The 9,433-nt window shown below is 29.8% G+C and overlaps 1 protein-coding gene across 1 annotated transcript; it reads left to right on the top strand.

The window, feature by feature from the left end:
* Nucleotides 1-253: 253 nt before the first annotated feature.
* Nucleotides 254-7,981, top strand: Syx7 (syntaxin 7). Its single transcript, XM_075303888.1, has 7 exons — nucleotides 254-487; nucleotides 854-1,086; nucleotides 1,143-1,212; nucleotides 1,289-1,433; nucleotides 3,685-3,927; nucleotides 7,637-7,792; nucleotides 7,855-7,981. Exons 2-7 carry the CDS (start codon nucleotides 942-944, stop codon nucleotides 7,948-7,950), a joined length of 855 nt encoding a protein of 284 aa, XP_075160003.1. The 5' UTR covers nucleotides 254-487; nucleotides 854-941; the 3' UTR covers nucleotides 7,951-7,981.
* Nucleotides 7,982-9,433: the final 1,452 nt, after the last annotated feature.

Raw genomic sequence — 9,433 nt, 5'->3', positions numbered from 1 at the left:
TTCAGTCGATCGATAGAGCTCCTTCGACATACAGAAACAGGCTGTTATTCTTTATATTATTCCATTTGGAATGTGAAAACAATTTCACCAATATACCTTTCACAATGATGAAATCGACCGACTACCGACAGTCGCAATGGATGTGTTTAAATTCTTATAGCACAGACTACGGACGATCTCTCATTGTGAAGCGATGACGGGGACGATGGAACGCTTTTGAATTAGGATAGAATTAAAAAAAAAAAAATAACCAATAACGAAATTTATCGCAAGAAATTCAGTTTAATTGCCTAATTTATTAATCATTTAACATTAACAAATGCTTGGTGTAATCAGTAACAAAGAGAAAACGTTTTCAAAAGTGATACGCAAAAGTCTTTTAAAGTGAAAAGTGCAAGTACAGAGATTTTCCTAAGGAAACCTTTCGAACTACGTCACCAATAGAAAAAAAACCACAATAAAATTGAAAGTTGCTGGAGATTAACATGTAAGGCCATTCGTCAACAATGGGCATAACAAACATATCAGAAAATAACAAATCATTACATTTGCTCTTATTCACAAGCAGAAAATCTTACAACGTCGACTATGACAATGTTTGCTCTTTGAGGGGGGAAAGGGTATAGAAAATTGTTAAAAACAAATGAATGTTATTATATCCAATGTGTATCATGGGTGTTGTTGTATCAGCAGTATATGAATGGCAAGCTAATAGGCAATGAACCATTGAAAATATAGACACAAAGGCATTTGTACCATACCAAAAGACAACAACGTAAACCTAAATCGAATTACAAGGTTTCCCTTGCTTTGTAATAAAACAAAATTAATTAGTTTATTTTCTTAACTTCAGTGAACCAGAGAAGAACTGCACTGACTGACACAAGTTTGTGAGGAGAAATTTCTCTAAGGTATCCTTCAAACTGAACGCATACGAAAGCATGGATTTGCAACATATGGAAAATGGTATAGGTGGTGGTGGGGGTGGTGCTGGATCTAATGGCAATTCACAGGCCTTGAGTGAAAATGATTTTCAGAAATTGACTCAAACCATCACCACAAGCATAGAAAAGATAAACCAAAATGGTGAGTATGACATGACCTTAAGAAAAATTCACAAATAATAATGCGGTCCCTTTTAGTGGCCGCCATGCAACGTATGGTTAATCAATGTAATACACCTCAGGATTCGCCCGACTTGAAGAAACAATTGTAAGCCAACACTTGTTGATATAGATTTCTAAACAAGCCTTTTTATATATTTTCCATTTTTTTCCTCCCACAACAGACATCAAATAATGTCTTACACCCATCAATTGGTTTCCGATACCAGTAATCAATTGAAAGAAGTGGAAAAATGTAAAGAGCGTCATTTGAAAATTCAAAAAGATCGCCTAGTGGATGAATTTACCGCTGTTTTAACTAAATTCCAGGTTAGTTGTATGCTTGACTAATACGCCCACCCATAAAAACGGAAGTCTATCCAAAGTGATGAAAGCTAGTTCGCATGCAAGGTTTTGTGTATGTGCGTATGTGTGCATTGTCTGTATTTATATTTTTTCTTCATTCGAGTTCTAAGTGCTTGCACTTTCTGCTTTATTGTGCTACTACCATTTAGATTTCTAAAATTAGTCATCGTTGTTTTGCCCCTTAATTTGGCATAAGGCATAGCACTTTCGGGCATCGAAATGAAATGTGATAAGATTATAACGTGGTTTAGAAGGCTTAGTATGAATGATGGGTATACATATCTAGAAAATAACATAATTGACTAAATTAGCCAAAGAAAATTGCGAATATCACAAATGAAATTAAAATGAGACAATATCCTTAAAATGTATAAATACGGAGAATCCACGGGTTTTACCGAAATGAATTTTTTATTGAATTAAAAATAAATAATTCTATATAAGAATATTGGCTTCAGCGCCAACTATATGTGGAGGTATACATAAATTAAAAATTAACTTCATATTCCTCCATAGAAACACACAAAAAAAAAATTTCTGATTCAATCACCAAATTAATTGATCCAATTAATTTTTTAATTGAAATGTCTTCAATCACGAAAATGATAGTATCAATCACAGTTTTAATTGGGCATAGAAAAAATTCTTGATTAAAAAATTAATTGATTTTTTCAGCAAATTTCAATTAATTTTTTAATTGATTCAATTAAAAATTTAATTGATGTTGATTGCAAAACTCAATTAATTTATTAATTAAAAAAAAGTAACTATTTTTAATTAATTTCTGAATTGGCTTAGAGTTTTTATTTGGATTAACAAATGATTGTTTGAAATACATTTTTAATTAGTCTTCCGAATTAGATTAAAAGGTTAATTGTATCAATTAATTTTTTAATTACAAATTTTAAAATTTTCAATCATTGACTTAATTAACTTAATGTTTCTATCATGATTTAAAAGTTAATTGTATCAATTAATTTATTAATTGAAAAAATTTTCAACTTCAATTAACTTTTTAATTGGAAATATTTTGGTGATATTTTTTTCTGTGAATGTTCATAAATTGGTCAAAACGGAAGAGATGGTAATGTCAAATTCTAACCAAAGATGCAGAGAAAATATATCTTTCCATTGGTACATATAGTAAAGTCGAATATACGAAACACTGTTCACTTCTAGGAGCACCATCACACATTTTTGAAGGCCATATATGGGAAATCCCAAACACATTATCCGTTTTTACCATCGGATAGAGGACTAAAAAGTCTATTTTACATGTAAATCTAATTCCATAAATTCCATTTGGTCATAGTGGACATATTTCACTGTTTTGTATATGCTGCCTTGGTGCAAAAACAAATCGTTTTAGTTTATTTTTGGTTAAGAGACCCCCCAACTCCGTCAATATTTTTTATATTCATATATAACTCCTTTTTCACATGTAGTTGGCGCAGAAACAGATTTTCATATACGGTTTTATTTTCCCACACATCAAAGATAACTTTCAAATCGAAATAGTCGACAAATCCACTGTTTGATTCGGAATAAAATTCCTAGTAAGACAATGGTAGACTTTTCAATGATTTCAAAAGTTTAAAGTTGATAACAATGAGCAATAATGCTACTATTTATAAAAAGTACAATCTTAACTCTTCTAAATCAAATCCATTACATACCGATAAAGTTTACTTATGCCAAAGTTTTTTCAATCCTCGAAAAATATACAATAACCAGTCCCTTTCCGCTATAGCCATCAGCCTCTTCATTTTGATTAAGCTTTTATCTCCTCAATCGTTCGAAAGGCGTTCACCGGAGTAATCTCTCGAGTTTTGTGAATAGCCAGATGACACACTGACGCAAATAAGTCGAATATGGTGCGATATTGGCTGAATTTTTGATGAAATAAATAAATAAATTTTCGTGAAGAACAATTGCATTAAATTATAAATATCGAAAACTGCAAAATTGGCCGTAAACATAAGTGTAAATATATGATAATGAAATCGATGCGAAATTTAAACCGGATGTTTTTAACAGTCCAGTCAACTCAAGAAAAACAGAAATACCACAAAATGTATAAACCTTGCAGTTTTATTGGAAAATTTTAAAATAACCTTCAAAATTCCCCCACAGTAATATACTAAAATTGTTTATATAGACATCTCATGGTTTATCGTCTACACAAAACTGCTATTGATTACTATTTCCATTACAGGCTCTTCAACGCAAAACAGTAAATATTGAAAAGGATCAAGTCCGTCAAGCTCGTGCAAACCAATATAATATATCCAAACCACCTGGTACCACGAACAGTACATCAAATGGCAGCAATAATTCTTTTTTCGAGGACAATCTGTTTGGTCGTAAATCACAGCAGCAGCAACAACAAACACAAATGCAAGAAGAAATCGATTTGCAAGCCTTGGAGGAACAAGAAAGAGCTATACGGGAGTTGGAGGTAAACAAAACATGCTATTCTATATTAAAGTCATTGGCATATTCTTTTGACAGTGATACAAAACGACTTTTTGTCAAAAAATGTATTCGACTTTTTGTAATCTTCCAATTCGACAAATCGACGTTTTAGTTTTTAAAAAAAAGATTCAGATAAAATTTTGAAAAAATTTTCTATAGAAATAAAATTTTGACAAAATTTTCTATAGAAACAAAATTTTGACAAAATTTTCTATAGAAATAAAATTTTGACCAAATTTTTTATAGAAATAAAATTTTGACAACATTTTTTATAGAAATAAAGTTTTGACAAAATTTTCTATAGAAATAAAATTTTGACAAAAGTTTCTATAGAAAGCAAATTTTAACCAAATTTTCTATAGAAATAAAATTTTGACCAAATTTTTTATAGAAATAAAATTTTGACAACATTTTTTATAGGAATAAAATGTTGACAAAATTTTCTATAGGAATAAAATTTTGACAAAATTTTCTATAGAAATAAAATTTTGACAAAATTTTTTATAGAAATAAAATTTTGACAACATTTTTTATAGGAATAAAATGTTGACAAAATTTTCTATAGGAATAAAATTTTGACAAAATTTTCTATAGAAATAAAATTTTGACAAAATTTTCTATAGAAATAAAATTTTGACAAAATTTTCTATAGAAATAAAATTTTGACAAAAGTTTCTATAGAAAGCAAATTTTAACCAGATTTTCTATAGAAATAAAAATTTGACCACATTTTTTATAGAAATAAAATTTTGACATTTTTTATAGGAATAAAATGTTGACAAAATTTTCTATAGAAATAAAATTTTGACCAACTTTTTTATAGAAATAAAATTTGTATAGGAATAAAATGTTGACAAAATTTTCTATAGAAATAAAATTTTGACAAAATTTTCTATAGAAATAAAATTTTGACAAAATTTTCTATATAAATAAATTTTTGACAAAATTTTCTATAGATATACAATTTTGACAAAATTTTCTATAAAAATATAATTTTGACAAAAATTTTCTGTAGAAATAAAATTTTGACAACATTTTCTATAGATATAATATTTTTTAGAAAATTTTCTATAGAAATAAAATTTTGACAAAATTTTCTATAGATATAAAATTTTGACAAAACTTTTTGAAGAAATGAAATTTTGACAAAATTTTCTATAGAAATAAAATTTTGACAAAATATAGGAATAAAATATTGACAAAATTTTCTATAGAAATAAAATGTTGACAAAATTTTCTATAGATATAATTTTTTTAGAAAATTTTCTGTAGAAATAAAATTTTGACAAAATTTTCTATAGAAATAAATTTTTGACAAAATTTTCTATAGAAATACAATTTTGACAAAATTTTCTATAAAAATATAATTTTGACAAAAATTTTCTGTAGAAATAAAATTTTGACAAAATTTTCTATAGAAATAAAATTTTGACAAAATTTTCTATAGAAATAAAATTTTGACAAAGTTTTCTATAGAAATAATATTTTGACAAAATTTTCTATAGAAATAAAATTTTTTGATCTCAGCTTAAAACCATGCATTGACTAAACTACAAGTGTAGCTTAACCAACAGAGGAAAAAACGAATGAAGATAGAGGAAGCACGCTCAAAAACAAACCCAGGCAACTACATTCAAATCAATGATTTGAGTTTGGCAAAGGAAAGGAGATATGCTTGCAAATTTGTTTAGGCAGTAGCCGACTATTAAACTTTTTTCGAAAGGTTCAAGTGTAGTTCACTTTGGGTTGAGTGAATTACCCGAATTTATTCCGATAATTGGTTCATAGTTTTGCTGCAAGTAGAGGATGCTGATGAGGAATGTGGTAATTCCGAAACAGCTGTACATCCAACCATCTTGTAGTCTATAGGGCTTTGCCCAAATAAATTTGACAAACATTTTTTTCCTCTGTTGGTTAAGCTACACTTGTAGTTTAGTCAATGCATGGTTTTAAGCTGAGATCAAAAAGAAGAAGAAGAGAAACCAACAATAACAAACAAAACGAATGAAATAAAATTTTGACAAAATTTTCTATAGAAATAAAATTTTGACAAAATTTTCTATAGAAATAAAATTTTGTTGTCGTTTTTGATTTCAGCCTAAAACCAGGCATTGACTAAACTACAAGTGTAGCTTAACCAACAGAGGAAAATAATGTTTGTTAAATTTATTTGGGCAAAGCCCTATAGACTGCAAGATGGTTGGACGGACGCACGTTTCGGAATTACCACATTTCTCATCAGCATCCTCTACTTGCAGCAAACTATCAACTAATTATCAGAATAACTTTAGGCAGTTCACTAAACCCAAAAGTGAACCACACAAATAAAATTTTGACAAAATTTTCTATAGAAATAAAATTTGGACACAATTTTCTATAGAAATAAAATTTGGACAAAATTTTCTATAGAAATAAAATTTAGTGAAAATGTTCCATAGAAATAACAGGTTGCCTGATAATTCCTCGGTCTGACACATAGATGGCGTCGCTAGTATTAAATGCATATTATTTTTATATAGGACCAACCTTCAAATGATTCGTGTCAAAATATGACGTCTGTAAGTCAATTTGTTTGTGAGAAATCAACAATAAATGATTGGTATGCAAAATTCAAGCGTGATGAAATGAGCACGGAGAACGGTGAACGCAGTGGACGCCCGAAAGAGATGGTTACCGACGAAAACATCAAAAAAAATCCACAAAATGGTTTTCAATGACCGTAAAATGAACTTGATCGAGATAGCAGAGGCCTTAAAGATATCAAAGGAACGTGTTGGTCATAACATTCATCAATATTTGGATATGCGGAAGCTCTGTGCAAAATGGATGCCGCGCGAGCTCACTTTTGACAAAAACAACAACGTGTTGATGATTCTGAGCGGTGTTTGCAGCTGTTAACTCGTAATACACCCGAGTTTTTCCGTCGATATGTGACAATGGATGAAACATGGCTCCATCACTACACTCCTGAGTCCAATCGACAGTCGGCTGAGTGGACAGCGACCGGTGAACCGTCTCCGAAGCGTGGAAAGACTCAAAAGTCCGCTGGCAAAGTAATGGCCTCTGTTTTTTGGGATGCGCATGGAATAATTTTTATCGATTATCTTGAGAAGGGAAAAACCATCAACAGTGACTATTATATTGCGTTATTGGAGCGTTTGAAGGTCGAAATCGCGGCAAAAAGGCCCCATATCAAGAAGAAAAAAGTGTTGTTCCACCAAGACAACGCACCGTGCCACAAGTCATTGAGAAAGATGGCAAAAATTCATGAATTGGGCTTCGAATTACTTCCCCACCCACCGTATTTCCAGATCTGGCCCCCAGCGACTTTTTCTTGTTCTCAGACCTCAGGAGGATGCTCGCAGGAAAAAAAATTTGGCTGCAATGAAGAGGTGATCGCCGAAACTGAGGCCTATTTTGAGGCAAAACCGAAGGAGTACTACCAAAATGGTATCAAAAAAATTGTATCGCTCTTGAAGGGAACTATGTTGAATAATAAAAATTAAAAAAAAATGTGTTTTTCTTTGTTAGACCGGGGACTTATCAGCCAACCTGTTAAATTTTTGACAAAATTTTCTATAAAAATAAAATTTAGAGAAAATTTTCCATAGAAATACAATTTTTCTACAGACAGTAATGTGTGATAGAAATATGTATTGTTTAATAACTATTATATTTTTTTGTCATTATAGGAAAATATTGTTGGTGTTAATGAAATCTACAAGAAACTAGGTTCTATGGTCTACGAACAAGGATTAATTGTGGACTCGATAGAATCATCTGTGGAACAAACCAGTGTTTATGTATCTCAGGGATCTGAAAATCTGCGTATGGCCAGTTCCTACAAGGTAATTTAGTTTTTCAAAATAATAAAATCCAATATTTTTATGTTTCGTTTTCTTTCTTACAGAATAAATTACGCAAAAAGAAATTGATATTATTGGGTATAGTTGGCGTTATTCTTTTGATTGTAATTTTTATACTAATTATGGAGTTTAAACACTGAATTGTCTATAGATAATATCAATTTCAACAAATTCATTGTGTAGTTTTTTCCATTGTGGGTGTAGGTATATAGCGACGGCCAAAATAGTATCATATGAAAAGTTTAGACCAAGAAAAGACCTTATAATTAAAATTTGTTTTGCTTTAGGCATCCTTTATTTCGAAATCTCAAAGATTTTTAACCCCCCCTAAAAATATGAAAAATAATTCGGTTTTTTGTGGTCTAATAACTTTTCATTTTTGTAATGCCTGATTGTTGATTGTTTGTAAACAAAATGAAAAGAGTCCACAAATTCCAAGCCAAATACTTTAAATATTCCAAATTTTAGTTATAATGTTTTTGTTTTTTCCTAATAAATTTATTTTGTAACATTTTTGTATTTGCTGGCTGCCAAGCGAATATTAGCTTTTGTGAAATTGAATGCTATACCATTTTATTAATTCGAGCTTTTCTGGTTAAATTACTTTCATGAAGCAAGTAAAAATTATAAAATAATATTTTTATAAATAAATTTAGTGCCTAAATGTCGTTACCATAAATCCAAGTAGATTGCAATCATAAATAGATAAATACTCTGACAACAAATTACATACCATTGTGGTCACATCGCCCGATGAAATTTCGCTTTGGGATGTAAAAGTTGAACAAAAAAGAAACACAAGACAGATATCACTGTGGTGGATGGCATACCTTCTTTCACTCAGCGGCGGTTTAATCAACCATAGCACCGGCCTCTATAATTTGTGTTCTAACACTGTATGCCCAACCGCTCGGATTGGAAGATGAAATATAGGCACATACTTTTTTTATCACTAAAGGCCGGTATTAAGTTCGCAATATCAATTTTTCACATCTGCTTTTCTTTAATAACTCATTTTAAAGAATATTCTTATTTAATTAATTTTTTTTTTAGATTTTCGATTTTTTCATCGAAATTTTGGCATTCTCCAATAATCAGCTTTAACGTTGCGAAGCTCTAAACCACGTTCTCCTCTCAATTGAAATTCGACTTTCTAACTTTATGGCTAAAAGTTGATTTTAGCCAAAATCAAAGTTCAATTAGTTGGTTTGCCATTTCAAAAGGAATCAAAAATTTTGACTAAATTTTCTCTAGAAATAAAATTTGGGGGAATGTTCTCTGTGGAAATAAGATGTTGACAATTTTTTCTATAGAAATAAAATTTAGGGAAAATTTTCTATAAAAATAAAATTTGGAGACATTTTTCTATAGATATAAACCATGGACAAAAATTTTCCTATATAAACAAAATTTGTAGAGCATTTTCTATAGAAATAAAGTTTTTGAGAAAATTGCCTACAGAAATAAAATTTGGGGCATTTTTTTTTTTTTTTGCAAAAAACTATTGTTTTTTATGAAAATTGTATGATAGATTCGTTAACCAAAACCCCTTTTTTGCTTTTTCCAGCAGCTAAACATTTCTCTAATAATAAAATTTGGGAAAATGTTCTCCAATAGGAATAA

This window comes from Haematobia irritans, chromosome 4 (genome assembly GCF_050003625.1).
Source record: "Haematobia irritans isolate KBUSLIRL chromosome 4, ASM5000362v1, whole genome shotgun sequence".
NCBI classification, from domain to species: domain Eukaryota; kingdom Metazoa; phylum Arthropoda; class Insecta; order Diptera; family Muscidae; genus Haematobia; species Haematobia irritans.
This window is presented reverse-complemented; position numbering and strand designations above follow the sequence as displayed.

Bases quoted from the DNA above. Each gene is read 5' to 3' on its own strand.
- Syx7 (XM_075303888.1), top strand. From the start codon at position 942: ATGGATTTGCAACATATGGAAAATGGTATAGGTGGTGGTGGGGGTGGT. The intron at 1,213-1,288 runs GTAAGCCAACAC...CTCCCACAACAG, and splicing joins CCCGACTTGAAGAAACAATT to ACATCAAATAATGTCTTACA. The intron at 7,793-7,854 runs GTAATTTAGTTT...TCTTTCTTACAG, and splicing joins GTATGGCCAGTTCCTACAAG to AATAAATTACGCAAAAAGAA.